Source organism: Eptesicus fuscus, chromosome 8 (assembly GCF_027574615.1).
Source record: "Eptesicus fuscus isolate TK198812 chromosome 8, DD_ASM_mEF_20220401, whole genome shotgun sequence".
NCBI lineage: Eukaryota > Metazoa > Chordata > Mammalia > Chiroptera > Vespertilionidae > Eptesicus > Eptesicus fuscus.
The window spans coordinates 80288242-80306651 of record NC_072480.1 but is presented as its reverse complement, the minus strand read 5'-3'; the positions used below and the strand labels follow the sequence as shown (position 1 = coordinate 80306651).

Below are 18410 nucleotides of genomic sequence, written 5' to 3'. Positions count from 1 at the left end.
ACTGGGTCTCTAATTTTGAATAATATAATTATCACTAGGTGCCCGGTGCATGAAATTTGTACACTGGGGAGGGGTCTCTCAGCCCAGCCTGCCCCCTCTAACATACTGGGAGCCTTCAGGGGATGACCTACTGATGGCTTAGGCCTGCTCCCCATTGGGAGCGGGCCCAAGCCGGAGTCTGGCCATCCTTTGCAGGAGGCAACCTAGCTGATCAGGGGAAGGCGCCAGCCCCATCACCCTGCTGCTGCAGCCACTGCCAGTCACTGCAGCGGCCAAGGTATTTTCATCAACACAGACTCCAGTCCCTTCTTCATGAAAAAAAGACAACTTTCTTTAAGCATTTTCAAGATGTGTCTTTCGTAGGATATGATATTTCTTTCTTTATTTTTCTTTTTATCCTCACCTGAGAATATGTTTCCATTTATTTTTTCCTCTTCTCTCTGATCCCAGGCTCGGCCCCTTCCCAAGCCTAAAGCCTCCACCCCAGTCTTTAGGCTTGGGAAGGGGACACCCCTGCCCCTCCTATCGCAGGCTCGGCCCCTTCCCAAGCCTAAAGCCTCTGCCTGATGGCCAGCTGGGAGTAACCTGGGTGCCAAGGAGGTTCTGGGGACCCAGGTATATATGCAAATTAACTGCCATCTTTGTTGGGTTAATTTGCATACTTACTCTGATTGGCTGTGTGCATAGCAGAGGTACAGTCAATTTATATGTTTCTTTATTATTAGGTAAGAAGATATTATATGACATCTGCTTTTTGTCTAGGAATTTCCTGGTATATAATTTCATGTTTTTAATATTTCTATGTCTTTGAAATCTAGGTGTTTTAATTTTAATTTGCACAAGGTATCTTTTTTATAGCCTTTCCTATTTGTGGTATTGATAATTTGTGATTATTGACTCATTTACACATCATTCTTTTATTTCTTTATTCTTACTTTTCACATATTTAGCCTTAAAAAGGATAACTTTCACTCATACCACACTGAAGCTGCAGTGTATAAATTTACAATGTGGTTTAGTGAGAAAGGTCATATACAAATAAATGCCAAGGTGCAAACATAGCATTTTAGGGAGTTAAGAGAATAGAATCATAGACTCCCTTTGTCTATTTCAGAGAATTGTGACCATTAGATTTTATTTTTTGTTAGGAATCTTCTGCAGACTTGGTGAAGATTATTGAAAATCTGAAACTGCCACTTTTTATGCTCTTCTCAAACACTTTTAAATGTGTGTGAAAAAAATCAATATGAAGGATTTCAGAGAAAATATTATAATTTTTTGTCCTCTTAAAGGAGTATATATTATTAAATTTGCTCACTATTATGGTACTCAGAGCTCTGTGTTAGACCAAAAGATTTAGTGGTTTAGTGAGAGACTTGATTCTGGTTCTTACTCTTAGTATTTATACATTCTTGGAATGTTAAATTTTAACCCTTAATTTTTACATCTGTGAACAGGAAGATAATTGGAATCTCATCATTTTAATATTATTTATTAATATTTAAATGCTGAATGTTTATGTCTAAAACTTCTTAAGCATTTGATAAATCTTAATCTTCTGCTTTTGTCTTTCACTTAGTCACTTATTATATAGTATTTCATATCTATTGAAATGTGATATCTTAGTAATTTTCACTAGTGATTAAGACATACAACTTGTCTTTCAGTATGATTATATGGGCTCTGAAGTGGCTGTTGCAACTGAGAAAATTGTCCATATCTTTGGTCTTATCAACACTGTAAGTGTTTATGTTTTGTATTCTAAATAAGAAGCATTCTCAATTATGCAATAACATTATTTATAGATATAGAATTAACATTTTTATAAAAGTATAGTCCTACCAACCTGTTTCACTTCCAATGGGTTTCATCTCCAAATTACAGTAAATTGAATATATTAGCATTTCTGTATAGAGGTGTAATGTTATATCTGGGATTGTCTAAGCTGTATATCATGCATCTTCTGTTTTCAGATGTTTTCCCAGGTGGAACTGACTGTTATGTTAACATCTTTGGAGATCTGGTCAGATCAAAATAAGGTTTTATGTACTGGGGATGCTAATGAACTACTACAAAGATTTGTGTCCTGGAAAGAAAACAATTTGTTTCAGAGGTCCCATGATATGGCATTCTTGTTGATGTAAGTTCCTTATTTGCATTGAAAATATGGTTTATCAAATTATTTTATATATTAGCTATCAAAACTACATATAAATATTAAGTATAATGACAAAAAATAATGTATGAGTACAATGTTGGCAAGTGCAAAGTAAAAATATCGGATAACAAGGTAGCATAACAAATCATGGTCGGCCATTATTCTCAGAGTGGACTATTTACCTGTGGAAATGTAATGAACTGGAAATTATAGGAAGTCTTGGGATATACATGGACCTCTGAGTTTTTAAAGATTTTCTTAGATGCAAATAACTGAAGCCATCATTTTAACATTAAATAAAATATAGTAAGTTAAGAGAATGCAATAATTGTATACAAAGCTTGTCACAACCCACAAGATTAAAATGGTAATGTGCTCACCTCTGGTATTCCTATATTGACCTAAATTGTAGCTATTTAATTACTTGCAGTATACCTTTCAAGGGACTGTGCATAGATTTTTGTTTTAATAATTTAATTATTTTAGATTTTAAAAATTCATAATTCTGAAGTCTTTAATTATAGAATACACGTATAAATCTATTGGTATATCTTGTAGAATCTAAGGTGAGGTTTGGAAATTTAGGAGCAACTTTAAGAACTAAAATGAATGAGGACAGTTTGTGCACCCTATTTCTCTTTTTCTTCATATTCTGTCTCTCTATTTGTCCTCCAATGCAACATTTTTATATGCTTTAAAGGTTTTGCTATGTGAAAATCATGGCAGTAAGCCCTCCTGACTATTACAACCTAGAATTATGTCCACCCAGAAGTGACAACAGTGCTGATTAAATTTCTGTAAGGATTGGACACTGCAATGTTCTGGGAAGTGTATCAAATCATGTTGAAGTGTTTCTTAGAACTTAACTTTGTATAAACTACATGAGGTTACCCAAATAGAAAAATGATTAAATGCATTGGAGTTGATATGAAATATTCACATTTTAACAAAAAGAGCTTTATTGAGGAATCCAATTCTTAAAAAGTCATTAAATTATTAATCATTTAAAATGCACTTATCCTCAATACAATTTTTATTATTTAGTTATAGGGATTATCCAAATTATGTGGGAGCAACATATCATGGAAGGGCATGCGATCCAAAACTTGCTGCAGGAATTGCTCTGGTATGCATTTTATTCCCATCTCTTCAGGAGTTATGTACCCTGTTGAAAGTTAATATCCACTTCAAGGAGAAAAAGTACATGTAGTGTATCTACTACAATAGTTTGACAGAATTTTAGAAATTGTTTTTATTTTTATAGATTATGGAAACTCAAATGGTGTAATACTAAAAATGGTTTTTATTATGGTTAAATACATATAAAATATAGTATCTTAACTATTGTAAGTACATGGTGCAGTAGTGTTAATTTCTTTACATTGTGATAAGCTTATCTGCAGAGCTTTTCATCTTTCATAACTGAAACGTTGTACCCTTTGAGCAAAATGGCCCTATTTTCCAAATCTTCTAGCCCCTGACAACCACCATTATACCCTCTGCTTCTCTGAGTATGACATTTTTACATTCCATGTATAAGGGAAATCATGTAATATTTGTCTTTTCCTGACTTATTTCACTTAGGATTGTATTACCCTGCTATACCCATGTTTATGCAAAGGCAGGATTTTATTATTTTTATGGCTGAATAATATTTCATTTTGAGCTACCTTTGCATATCTGTATATATAAAAGCATAGTATGCAAATTGACCAGACAGCCTAATGGCCACTGACTATGATGTGCACTGACCACCAGGGGACAGATGCTCAACACAGGAGCTGCCCCCAACCCTCAGGCCCCAATTGGCCTATCAGGTTCCTGCAGGAAAACCTCTTGGCCCCTCCTCCTGGCTGGCAGGCTCTGATCGCCAGATGGGGAACAGGGAACCATGGATGGGTGGAGGTGTACGCGGGCTGCGCCAGACCAAGGTGGGTGCAAGCAAGTGGGGCCTGATTGCCCCACTGGTTGCCCCCCACAAAGAGAGCGACCGGCGATGGTGGTGGGGAGTGGGGGCAGTTGCAAGCAACTGGGGAAGTTTGGCTCTAATCACAGGCTAGGCCTAGAAACCCTATCCATGCAGAATTTCATGCGCTGGGCCTCTAGTGGTACAATATAGGGGTATATAAGTATGCATATGTGTCTCTGTGTGTAACTGTGTGTGTGTGTAACATTTTCTTTATCCATTCATTTGGCAATAGACACTTAGGCTGTTTCCATACCTTGGCTATTCTGAATAATGCTGCAATGAAAGGGCAATGCAGATATCTCTTCTATTTCAAATATGTTTGATATATACTCAGAAGTGGGTTTGCGGTATCAAATGGTAATTCTATTTTTAATAATTTAATAACTGCTTACAATAGTTTATAATCTCAACAGTTTATATTGCACATGAAAACATCACCAACACTCGTTATTCTCTGTTTGTTTTTTATCCTCACATAACCTGATGACATGTTTATTGATTTGAGAGAGGAAGAAAGGAAGTGAGACAGAAAAAGAGAGAGAAGAGAGAGAGAAGAGAGAGAGAGAGAGAGAGAGAGAAGTTGATGTGAGAAAAATACATTGATTGCTTGGTGACTCAAACCCAAAACCTTGGTATGTTCCCTGTCTGGGAATCTAACCTGCAACCCTATGGTGTATGGGATGAAGCTCCAACCAACTGAGCCACCCAGCCAGGGCATTGTCTGGATTTTTAAATAGCAGCCATCCTAATTGATATGAGGTGACAGCTCATTGTGGTTTTCATTTGTATTCCTCTGATAGTTAGTAATGTTGAGCATCTTTTCATATGCCTTTTAGATTTTTGTATATCATCTCTGGAGAAATGTCTATTCAAATCCTTAGTACATATTTATATTGAGCTATTTGATTTTTTGTTGCTAAGTGGCAGGAGTTCTTTACATAATGGTTATTAACCCCTAATCAGATACATGATTTGCAAATATTTTCTCCCATTCTGTAGGTTGCTTTACACTCCATTGATTTTGCCCTTTGAAACACAAAACGTTTAAGTTGGGTGTAGTCCCATTTGCCTATTTTTGCTTTTGTTGCCTGTGCTCTTGGCATTATATCCAAGAAATTATTGTCAATCTCAATGTCATGAAGATTTGCCTCTATGTTTTATTCCATTTGTTTTGTAGTTTGGGTCTTACCTTTAGATTGTTAATCCATTTAGAGTTAACTATTGCATATGGTATAAATAAGGGTCCCAGTATATTATTTTCTATATGGGTGTTCATTTTCCCATTACCATTTAGAGAATTATCTTCTTTTCCACTCAGTATTCTTTTTTTTAAATTTCTTCATTGATTAAGGTGTTACATATGTGTCCTTATTCCCTCATTATCCCCTTCCCCATCCCTCTCACTCATGCCCTCACCCCCATGGTGTCTGTGTCCATTGGTTAGGTTTATATGCATGCATACAAGTCCTTTGGTTGATCTCTCCCGCTTACCCCCACCCTCCCCTACCTTCCCTCTGAGGTTTAATGGTCTGATTGATGTTTCTCTGTCTCTGGGTCTATTTTTGTTCATCAGTTTATGTTGTTCATTATATTCCATAAATGAGTAAGATCATGTGATATTTATCTTTCTCTGCCTGGCTTATTTCACTTAGCATAATGCTCTGCAGTTCCATCCAGGTAGTTGCAAATGGTAAGAACTCCTTCTTTTATACTGCAGCATAGTATTCCATTGTGTCGATGTACCACAGTTTTTTAATCCAATCATCTGCTGATGAGCACTTAGGCTGTTTCCAAATCTTGGCTATTGTAAATTGTGCTGCTATGAACATAGGGGTGCATATATCCTTTCTAATTGGTGTTTCTAGTTTCTTGGGATATATTCCTAGAAGTGGGATCACTGGGTCAAATGGGAGTTCTATTTTCAGTTTTATGAAGAAACTCCATACTGTTCTCCACAGTGGCTGCACCAGTCTGCATTCCCACCAGCAGTTCATGAGGGTTCTTTTTTTTTCTGCATCCTTACTTGTCGTTTGTTAATTTGTTGATGATAGCCATTCTGACAGGTGTGAGATGGTACCTCATTGTTGTTTGGATTTGCATCTCTCGGATGAGTAGTGACTTTGAGCCTGTTTTCATATGCCTCTTGGCCTTCCTTCTGTCTTCTTTCAAAAAGTATCTATTTAGATCCGTTGCCCATTTTTTGATTGGGTTGTTTATCTTTCTTGTGCCCACTCTCACCTCTCCTGTTCAACATAGCGCTGGAAGTATTAGCCATTGCGATTACACAAGAAGAAGAAATAAAAGGCATCCAAATTGGAAAAGAAGAAGTAAAACTGTTCTTATTCGCAGATGACATGATACTGTACATAGGAAACTCTAAAGACTCCATCAAAAAATTTTTAGCCTTAATAAATGAATTTGGCAATGTAGCAGGATACAAAATTAATGCCGAGAAATCTATGGCATTTCTATACACCAATAATGAAATTACAGAGAGAGAGACTAAAAAAGCAATCCCATTTACCATCACACCAAAAAAATTAAGATACCTAGGAATAAACTAAAGTAAGGAGGTAAAATACCTATACGCGGAAAACTACAGGACACTGAAAAAGGAGATAGAGGAAGACATATACAGATGGAAGAACATACCGTGTTCATGGATTGGTAGAATTAACATAATTAAAATGTCCGTACTATCCAAAGCAATCTATAGATTCAATGCAGTCCCCATTAAAATACCAACGGCATATTTCTCAGACCTAGAACAAACTTTCCAAAAATTCATCTGCAAAAAAAAAAAAAAAAAAAAAAGACCCCGAATAGCTGCAGCAATCCTGAGAAAGAAGGACAAAGTAGGTGGGATCTCAATATCAGACATCAAGCTGTATTACAAAGCCACTGTTCTCAAAACAGCCTGCTACTTGCACAAAAACAGACATATAGATCAGTGGGATAGAATAGAGAACCCAGAAATCGACCCAAACCACTATGCTCAATTAATATTTGACAAAGGAGGCATGAACATACAATGGAGTCAAGACAGTCTCTTCAATAAATGGTGTTGGGAAAATTGGACAGATACATGCAAAAAATAAAACTAGACCACCAACTTACACCATACACAAAAATAAACTCAAAATGGATAAAGGACTTACACATAAGATGGGAAACCATAAAAATACTAGTGGAATCCACAGGCAGTAAAATATTAGAAATATGCCACAGCAATTTCTTCACCGATACAGCTCCTAGGGCAATGGGAACTAAAGAGAAAATAAACAAATGGGACTACATCAAAAATAAAAAGCTTTTTCACAGTAAAAGAAAACATCAACCAAACAACAAGGAAGCCCACCGCATGGGAGAACATATTTACCAATGTTATCACCAATAAGGGCTTAATCTCCAACATTTACAGGGAACTCATACAACTCCACTCAGGATTCTTGTTGAACAAATTATCTTTTCCTCATTATGTAGTCCTGGTAACCTTCTCGTAGATTGTTTGAACATATATGTGAGGGTTAATCTCTAGGCTCTCTATTCTATTTAATGATTTATAGATTTTTCTTTAAGTCAATACCACACTGTTTTTATTATGTTAGCTTTGTACATATATTTTGAAATCTGTAAATGTGGTTCTTCTACTTAGTTCTTCTTTTTTTAAAATATTATTATTGTTATTCATTGTCCCTTGATATTTCATATGAATTTTGAGATTATTTTTCTTTCTACTTCTATCAGAAAATGCCGTTTGGATTGTTGTGGGGACTGCATTGAATATTAAGATTGGTTTGGGTAGTAATGACATCTTAACAATATTATGTCTTCCATTTGTGGATGGAGACTTTTAATTTAATTGTGTTTTCTGTAATTTATTTCAGCAATATTTTGCATGTACAATTCTTTCATCTCCTTGTTTAACTTTGTTTCTAAGTATTTCTTTCTTTTTTTGATGGTATTGTAACTCCAATTATTTTCTTTTTAAAAAAAGAACATGATTATATTTTAGTATACAACATTTGTACAACACCCACCAAAAAAGCCCAAACCCAAATCACTATGGTAAAGTAATAAAAAACATGTTATATCATATGCATTGCATGACCAGTTGTTGACATCTTTAGTCTTAAAGAGCTTCTAGGAACCAGTAACAAATGTATTAATAATCAAGGAACTGGGAAAAAAATGAAATAATACAAATGACAATTAAAGAATAAGAATGTATGATGTTTCAGATAAACAATGACAGAAGAATAATTTGTCTATAATATCACACTGTCAAAGAATAAAAACATTACTAATATTTTATAGTTTTGAAAAGTTTTGTACACTTTCAACACTCTTAAGCAATAACTGGAAGACCGATTGATGAGGAATATCTACAGTTAGTGGAAAAGCTACAGTTTTGATTCAAAATATAAATTCAGGATATCCTCAGCCATAGATATCCAATTAATTAAAATTATTTCTATTAATCAGTTGAACAATTTCAAAATAAGTTGTATAATAGTCAATGTATTGGCCCCAAAACACTAATTGGCTATCAATCAGTTTATCAGCACAACCCAAAAGGATGTGCACAGAAATCCATTAAGAGTAGATAACAGCATAGTGAATCTAGTCCATGAAATTATAATTATGTATGGTGTCAGGTGGAACACTTTGTAAACTATATGGTTGTCCAACCATTATGCTGTACACCTGAAACTAATACAATATAATACCAAATGTAAATTGTAATTGAAATATAAAAAACAACAGTATATAATACTGGGGAATAAGAATAAAAGAAAAAAAACACTTGAAGTAAGACTATATACTTAATAAATTTCTATGTCCTCTAAAATCTCAAAAAGATGATTTTTAATGAATATCCTACCTAATAATAGACATATATGCAAATTGACCACACCTTCACTACGCCCACCACACAAGCCACGCCCACCAACCAATCAGGATGAGTATGCAAATTACCCTAACAAAGATGGGGGCTAATTTGCATATCGAGACAGCGTAGAAAGAAGCCAAGAGCTGCAGAAGGGAGCAAAGCTGTGGAGAAGCAAGCAAGCTGAGGGGGAGGAGAAGGGAGGAGCAGAGGTGGGGCCGGGGGAGAAGGGAGAAAAGCAGGCAGACTGGTGGAGAAGGCGGGCCGGGGGAGAAGGGAGGAGTGGAGGCGGGGCCAGGGGAGAAGGGAAAAGCAGGCTGGCTGGCAGAGAAGGCGGGCCGGGGGACAAGGAAGGAGCGTAGGCAGGGCTGGGGTAGAGTGCAGCAGGAAACCCTATTGCAGGATTTTTCCTGCAACGGGAATGCTAGTATTACATATTTTGCCTATCACAAGTACTATTAGGAACATATGTACTTAGTACTCATGGGAGCACTGGAGTAAGGCCTTGCAATGACAAGTCCTAGGCTTCTCTGTAATGATGTCTCTCCCAATAGCTCTCTAAGGATTCAGTCCAACAGCAACAATGAAAATAGTCAACATGCCTGAGTATCATTCTCTCCATGATACACTTTAGGTCACTTTCAAACATGAGGTTTCTTAGTCTCATGTTTCTGATATGCACGGAATGTCCACTGCATTTCAGATTATTCATTTTAAGTGTATGGACACACAATAAATTGTTTTGATTTTATATCCTGCAATTCATTTATTAGTTCTAATAGTCTTTTATGTGCGATCTTTTGTGTTTCTTATATATATAGGATCATGTCAGCTCTGAACACTGGTAATTTTACTTCTTCCTTTCCAAGTTAAAAGTCATATATTGTATTGCTTAATTGTTCTTGGTAAGTTTTTGAATATTAAATAGAAGTTTGAGAGAGAGAATCTCCTGCCTTATTATGTTGAGGTAGATGTCTCATATTCCAGTTTTCTTGAGGGTTGTTTATCACATAAAGGTGTTGAATCTTGTGAAATGCATCTTTTGCATTAGATGAGATCATGTGGATTTTACCCTTCATTCTGTGAAATTGGTATATTACATTGAAGATTTTCCTATATTTAATCCTTGTATTTCAGCAGAAAACAATCTCAGTCATGGTGTATAATTCTGCTAATATGATATAGAATTCAGATTGCTAGTATTTTTGTATTAATATTCAGCGGGATATTGGTCTTTAATTTTTTTCTTGTTGAACATTTTGGTATCAGGGAAATGATGGATTCATAAAATGAGATTGGGAATATTCCTTCTTTGATTCTGTGGAAGATTTTGAGAAGGACTGGCATTACATCTTTGTAAAAGGTTTGGTAGATATTACCAGTAAAGCCATAAGTTCCTGGGTTTTCGTTGTTGTTGTTGAAAGTTTGATTACTGCTTCAGTCTCCTTACTAGTTGTCTCTTTAGATTTTGTTTCTTCATGATTCAGTCTTGATCAGTTGTGTGTGTCCTTCTCTTCTAGCTTATTAATAACGTGAATGTAGTAAGGTATTGAGCTTTGTCTCAAATATAATGAATATAGTCATGCACCACATAATGTTATTTAGGTCAACAAGGGACAGCTTCATTCACATATAATCTTCTGTGATTTTGGTCACATTATAATGGAGCTGACAAATTACCATCACCTAGTCCAGTGGTCAGCAAACCGTGGCTCGCGAGCCACATGCAGCTCTTTGGCCCCTTGAATGTGGCTCTTCCACAGAATACCACGTGTGGATATGCACGTATAGTGCAATTGAAACTTCGTGGCCCATGCGCAGAAGTCGGTTTTCGGCCTGGGCGAGACTATTTTGAAGAAGTGGCATTAGAACACTCAAGGGGCCAAAGAGCCACATGTGGCTCACCAGCCGTGTTTGCCGACCACTGACCTAGTCAGATCATAGCCATCGTAACTTCATGTGTTTGTAGTGATGCTGGTGTAAACATACTGCACTGCCAGTTGTATAAGAGTGTAGCAGGCCAGTTCTATACAGTACATAATACTTGATAATGATAATAAATGACTATGTTACTGGTATATGTATTTACTGTGCTATACCCTTTATCATTATATTAGAGGGTACTATTTCTACTTATAAAAATGAATTTGCTGTGAAACGTTATGCCATTTTATACCTCTAGCATCCTCCTACATCTTGTGTTACTGCATCTTCTTGATTGCATCATTTTCTTTTGTGCTTGACCTAATCTCATATTTTATTGTTCATCAAGTCCCCTGAGTATACAAAATCACTGTTGCTTATAAGCACCCACTTTGAATAATTGATCTGGTAACAAAATTAAGAAAGATTAAGTACTACAAAGGAGGAAAACCAGTGATGATTATGGCTTGCCAGTCAGGCACATTTCATTCTATCACAGCTGATCTTGAAGAACAAGATCAAAGTTACAGAAGCTGTGAAAGGATCTCTTCATGGAAGGTAGCAAAACTAACAAAAGAAACTTCCAATGACCTGCAATGAAGACCAGACACAGAAGTGTATCTCTCTCTGCACCAAGATGATCATGGCCAAAGCAAAAAGTTTGTTTGTGATGATAAACAGTATTTGGCCCAATTTCCATGTTGGATTTACTGTCAGCTCTATGTGGTTTCAATAATTCCAGAATCATTATTCACTGTGTAATATACAAGTAAGTGTTGAGAATGCCAGAGCTGATATGAAGACAGATGAAGAATTCTTGGAAACTCTAGGTAATCTGATTGCCATAGAAAATATTCAAAATGGATAAGACATCCCTATTCTGGAAATCGATGCTTGAAAAGACTTTATCCATAAAGAGTCAAAGTCAATGCGAGGTTTGAAGACTTTTAAGAATAGAATAATAATGTTGCTTGGGGCAATGTCACAGGCTACAAATGGAAATCCTTTGTAATCTGGCACAGTGAGAACCCATGGTCTTATTTTTTATTGATTATGGTATCACATAATTGTCCTCATCCCCCAATTCCCATCCCAAACCCCTCTCCATGTAATCCCCCACCCCTTTGTCATCCATGACCACTTGTTAAGCTTATATGCATGCACACAAGTCCTTTGGTTGATCTCTGCCCTTTACCCCCACCCTGCTCTACCTTCCCTCTGAGGTTTGACAGTCTGATCAATACTTCCCTGTCTCCGGGTCTGTTTTTGCTCATCAGTTTATGTTGTTCATTATTTCCCCTAGATGCTTGAGATCATGTGATACAAGAAATACCCTTATAAGAACTGAAAATGTGACAAGCCATAATGGTTATGCTGGGAGGCAAATGAATTAATCTGTAGTGAGTTCCTTTCTGGGCCAACAGTTCTTTTGAGCCCCAATTTCAATGTCAAACAGTTCCTTATGTGTACATGTCGGCAATGATATTTCAGATCTGGTTGGTGGACAAATGGTGGCCCTGTCTTTTAAGCAAATCAATGAGCATGTACTGCCTTGCCCTACAGAAGCAATAAGTCATGGATGACTCAACTCTTGCAGGGTTCCCTCCTGTATTGCTGTGCCAGCAAAATGGAGTACTGTTTGGAGAAAAACAACCTTTTGAGATTTTGGTGATTATTGATAATGCTCCCAGACATGGTCTTTTAGTTGGTGATCTTTATCTTAATGTTAAAGTGGTGTTTCTCCCTCCAAATACCACCTCTTTGATTCTTCCAATGGGTAACATAATTATAGCAGATTTTAAGGCCTGCTATCTAAGGAAGTCCTTTGCCAAATTATTGCTGCTAGTGAAGGAGCCACTGAGAAGACGATGCCATTCTGGAATATTACAATATATATGATGGAATCAAGAACCTAGCTTGGGCTTGGGGTGATGTATGTGTAACATTGGGAAGAAAACACTCAAGAGGTTCCTCCATGACTTGAAAGATTTTGCCAAGGAGGGAAGGTCGCAAAATGCAACAAGGCTGTGGTTGCCATTGAAAACTTTAACCTGGGTGTGGATGAGGATGACACTAAGGAATTCCTAGAGATGGTTTCTGAGAATTTGAAGTAACTACAGGAACACAGAATTGAAGAAGAGGTAAGAGAAAAGAAAACTTCAGGAGAAGGAAAAGAAGAAAATCCCCAGAAAATATAGTGTTTAGGCTTTAGCAGAAGCTTTTACAGACATCAACAAGCTAATTAAAAAATTTGAAATCAAGGTCCCCAACATCAAAATGTTTCATTAACAGAGAGAAATATTTATCCAATTTGTTGACCTACAGTTTCCACAGTATCCTGTCTAATAAAAGAGTAATATGCAAATTGACCATAACTCTAAGACACAATATGGCCACCCCCATGTGGTCAAAGATGGCTGCCCCCATGTGGACACAAGATGGCTGCCACAAGATGGCTGACAGGGGAGGGCAGTTTTGGGCAGTTGTGGGTGACCATGCCAGCAAGGGAGGGCAGTGGGGGGGGGGGGGTACAAGTACTGCAGAGGAAGACAGTTGGGGGAGACCAGGTCAGCAGGGGAGGGCAGTTGTGGAGGAACAGGATTGCAGGGGAGGGCAGTTGGGGGGGGCAGGACTTCAGGGGAGAGCAGTTGGGGGGGACCAGGCCTGCAGGGGAGGGCAGTTGTGGGAGATCAGGCCAGTAGGGAGGCCAGTTAGGGGGGACTGGGCCTGCAGGGGAGGACAATTAGGGGCAACCAGACTGGCAGGGGAGGGCAGTTAGGGGTGACCAGGCCAGCAGGGGAGGATAGTTAGGGCTGACCAGGCAGACAGAGGAGGGCAGTTAGAGGAGACCAGGTCAGCAGGGGAGAGCAGTTGCGGGGGAACAGGACTGCAAGGGAGAGCAGTTGGGGAGGACTAGGCCTGCAGGGGAGGGCAGTTGTGGGCGATCAGGCCAGCAGGGAGGGCAGTTAGGAGCAATCAGGATGGCCAGGGAGCAGTTAGGCATTGATCAGGCTGGCATTGGAGTGGTTAGGGGGTGATAAGGCTGGCAGGCAGAAGTGGTTAGGGGCAATCAGGGAGAGGCAGGCAAGAGGTTGGGAGCCAGCAGTCCTGGATTGTGAGAGGGATGTCCAACTGCCCGTTTAGGCCCGTTTGGGATCAGGCCTAAACGGCGGTAGGATATCCCTCAAGGGGTCCCAGATTGGAGAGGGTACAGGCTGGGCTGAGGGACACCCCCTACCCTGTGCATGAATTTCGTGCACCTGGCCTCTAGTTCTCTTAGAATCTTTTCTAAAATGTTTGTGACATTAGTTGTAATGTCCTGACTTTCTTTCCTTATATGGAGCGTTACCTCTTCTTCTCTTGGTTACTCTAGCTAACAGTCTGCCAGTTTTCTTGACCATTTCAAAGAACCAACATTTTGTTTTTGACTCTCCCTATTTTTTCATCTCTAGATTTTATATCTATTTATTTTATTGGGTTCATTTTGTTCTTTTATTTTTAATTCTTTTAGGTTTAATGTTATGTTTTTCATTTGAGATCTTTCTTCTTTGTTGTTGTTGTTGTTTTTTTTTAATATGGTTTCTAATTGATTTTAGAGAATGAAGAAGGGAGAGGAAGCGAGAGAATCATCAATGAGAGAGAAACTTCCATCAGCTGCCTCCTGCTTACTCCCCACCATGGATTTAAGCCTGCAATCCAGGCATGTGCCCTGACAGGGAATTGAAACAGTGACCCGTTGGTGAATGGGATGGCACTGAACCAACTGAGCCACACAGGCCATGGTTCTTTGTTTTTTAATGTATGTGTTTACAGCTAAAATTTTTTCTCATAGCCCAGATTTTGGTGGATCCCATAAGTCTGGGTATGTTCTATTTTAATTTTCATTTTTTCTGAAGGTATTTTCTAATTTCCTTTTCACTTCTTTGGGTTCATTAATATTTCAGAGTATATTGTTGAAGTCTCACAGTCATGTGAATTTTCAAAAATTTCTTCTCTCATTAATTAGTAGATTCATTCCATTGGCATTAGAAAAGATACTTTGTATAATTTCAATATTTTCAAAGTTGTGAGACTTGTTTGGTAGCCTAACAGGTGGTCTGTACTGGAGAATGTTCATGTACTCTTGTAGAGAATGTGGTATATTTTGTTCTTATTGCGTGGGATATTCCATATATATTTATATAGATAGTGCTAACAAGCAAATAATGAAAAAATGATAAGAAAGCAACAAACCATCTTTCCTAAAACTATTGATAAAGACAAAATTGATTTCCAATTTAACTTTTAAGAATTTCTATATTTTTTTCAAACATTCACTGGAAAAATAATATACTGACTAAAACAATGTTTCTTCTCAAACATTTTTTAAATTATTTGGATTTCAATCAGTAAGGTAATAAAAACACAAAAGCAGCATTAATTTTATCCGTTTCTTATCAATGCCATTTGGACTAAAAATACCATTTCTTAAAAAAAATAAAACACACCACAATTTACCAATTTTTTTCATGCTATATTCTTAAATTTGTGTTTGCATTTAGGTAGTATGCCCACAAATTATTAATTGAAATGATCAAAAGGATGGAGAAATAACTTAAGCAATACTGTGTTGTTGTTGTTGTTGTTGTTGTTGTTTTGTTTTTTTTTTTTTTGTATTTAGTATCCAAAGAGGATATCTTCAGAGGCATTTTCAGTTGTTATGGCACAGCTGATTGGAGTTAATCTGGGATTAAGATATGATGACATCTATAATTGTTACTGTCCAGGAACTGCATGCATTATGAATCCTCAAGCAATGTAAGGTGTTGTTTCTATAAACTCTATGTAGTTTTTGGTGAAATGTTTGTAGTAGTCTTTGATGTATAATTGCTTGCAATATAACTTATGAGTAAAAAGATTTTTATTAAATAAATATGTTGTTATTTAAAGATTATCAAACACAACTAGGATTTGATATTATAGAAAATGTGATTAATATTTTTATATTTAATGTGACAGTCCACAGAGAAAGTATTTGTTGTTAGTGACTTTCTGGGGCTTGCTATAGTCTTGAAGTGAAATTTATTTATTCATTTTGAAAATGTAATGAGCAGTGACTGTGTTGCAGGATTGTGTGCTTGCCTTACCAATGGTTAACAAGGTTAGTGAGTCCTAAATATCTTATATTAGTGCATCAGGGACAGGAAAGAAAAATGTGGCCATAGAATAAACAAAATATAAACATCTTGTGATAGGTGCCCAAAAGGAGGTAAATAGGGAATACATGGGAAGAGAAAACTTTCTAATACTGGTAATGTGGCCTAGGAAATAATTCTGTAGGGACTTGAAGAGAAGGAATTAATCCATTTACCTAAAGAACTTATTGAATACCATTCAGGGAGGGCAGGCGAGTGACACTTGGATGGCAACAAGCTTGAGAAACTCAACAGACTGTTATGAGGAAATTGAGGGCGTAAGGGGAAACAATGACAACCAAGAGACATAGCTTGGACTATAAGGACATATATACAAGGAAAATAAAGTGAAATGCAAGGAAGCTAAAGAACACTAAGTCAGGAGAAGAAGTCCAGGAGTAACTAACATAGGGTATGTAGGAAAGAGCCTGATCGTGTAATCATGATGTGAGAGGTGGGATTTTATGATCAATGTAGCAAACCGCATTTTAAATTGATTTATACAGTATGGCTAATAAAAATTATCTTAAAATGAATGAATAATACATCAGAGGGAAAATATTATAATAACATTGTGGAGGTGATTCTCATAATTAAAGCAATTTATTAAGATTGAGAGAAATGGAAATGGCAAGAATTATTTGTAGATTATTGGATATCACAACTTAACAGATAGTGAAAAAGGCAAATGTTCTAGGAAAGGAGAAATTGGGAAATCTTGAGGCAGTTTTAAATGCTATTTTGGGGGCTCTGAGTCACTTATTAGAGTTAAGTCCACAGTTATATAATCAGGATCTCTGAAGACAAGGGATCTAGAATGCCTGAGCCATCTGCATATTGATGGGAATGAAAACCACGACCAGTTCATTTAGAAAGAAGTTGAAACTAGTTAAAGAAGTGCCCTAAGATGTAGCTTTGTGGGCTTGTCATAGAAAGGAAGGCAGTATTAGAATTAGAGAGGATGGCTCCATACATAGGGAGAACTATGTTTTTAAAAAAGGGAGAAGATGGAAGTCGGATGGTAATTTAGTCCCCCCAAGTCTCTGACAAAATAAAGAGGGAAACAAGCAAAAAAACAAAAGCATATTCTACATTTCCCAAACTGAAACACACCAAAGATACCAACAGGTGGGTTCAATTCACTAACAAAATAAGACCCTCATGAAGTAAGGGGAGGAGGAAATATAATTAACAAAGTGATGTCACTCATTTGTGGGATATAATGAACAACATAAACTGATGAACAAAAACAGATCCAGAGACAGAGAAGCATCAATCAGACCCTCAAACCTCAGAGGGAAGGCAGTGGAGGGTGGGTGGGAGGGGGAGAGATCAACCAGACTTGTATGCCTGCATATAAGCCTAACCAATGGACACAGACACTAGGGAGGGTGAGGACACGAGCAGGGGGCGGGGGCAAATGGGGAAATGGGGGAATAAGGACACATATGTAATACCTTAATCAATACAGAATTAAAATAAATTAACACAGTGGGGCCTCTAAAAATCTCACAGACCTGGGAGCTCAGAAATCATTGACTCATCTACTTAAATAGAACTTTTGTGTGTCAAGCACTGTTGTGTTTTAATATATTCTAACTCATGTCACTTTAACTTCCTCTACTTGCTAGAATTCCATTATATTAAATTATAATATAAATGAACTCATTGCTTACATTTTCTATGACTTGTATTAAAAAATCAAAGCGCTATCCCCTCCTTCTTGTTTTTCTCTGACTGAAGTTGCACAGAATTAATAGTGCTATATTGAAGAGTATTACTTTGATAGTGATTTTACTCCATTTATCTGAAGAATGTGATTTAATTTTAGACGTTCCCGTGGTGTAAAGTTGTTTAGCAGTTGCAGCGTGGATGAATTTAAACGTGTAGTTTCACAGCCTGAATTTGAATGTCTTCAGAATCAAACCATTTCCAAAGTGGTGGTCCAAGGAAGAAAAGCAACATGTGGCAATCGAATTGTGGAAGCGGGAGAGCAATGTGATTGTGGCACTGAAGAGGTTAGTGTCAGTCATTAATGGCATAGCTGAAGACTTGTTTTTCCGCTTATCAGATAGTGCTATAAATAGAGATGTGCAACACAAGGGAAGGGCTTTTTGTCAAATGTTGCACCATTTCATCAACTAAGACATGGAGATATTGGGCATGTGAGGATGGACTCTTCCTGATTTTGAAACATTGGAAGAATTTAAGTATGGAGTAAGTGTAGCATGGATTCAATACAATTTTGTTCATTGTGCAACCATTAGTAGCAACACTCACCTTTCTGTTTCATAA

The 18410-nt window shown here is 37.2% G+C and overlaps 1 protein-coding gene across 1 annotated transcript in view; it reads left to right on the top strand.

Annotated features, from left to right (window-relative positions):
- LOC114229785 (A disintegrin and metallopeptidase domain 3-like) overlaps positions 1 to 18410 on the top strand; it is a 100490-nt gene that overhangs the window by 34352 nt on the left and 47728 nt on the right. The window contains exons 8-12 of the mRNA XM_054720028.1: positions 1668 to 1739; positions 1974 to 2140; positions 3203 to 3284; positions 15602 to 15738; positions 17947 to 18133. Of these exons, the coding sequence (XP_054576003.1) occupies positions 1668 to 1739; positions 1974 to 2140; positions 3203 to 3284; positions 15602 to 15738; positions 17947 to 18133 (645 nt within the window). The remainder of the gene's footprint in view (positions 1 to 1667; positions 1740 to 1973; positions 2141 to 3202; positions 3285 to 15601; positions 15739 to 17946; positions 18134 to 18410) is intronic.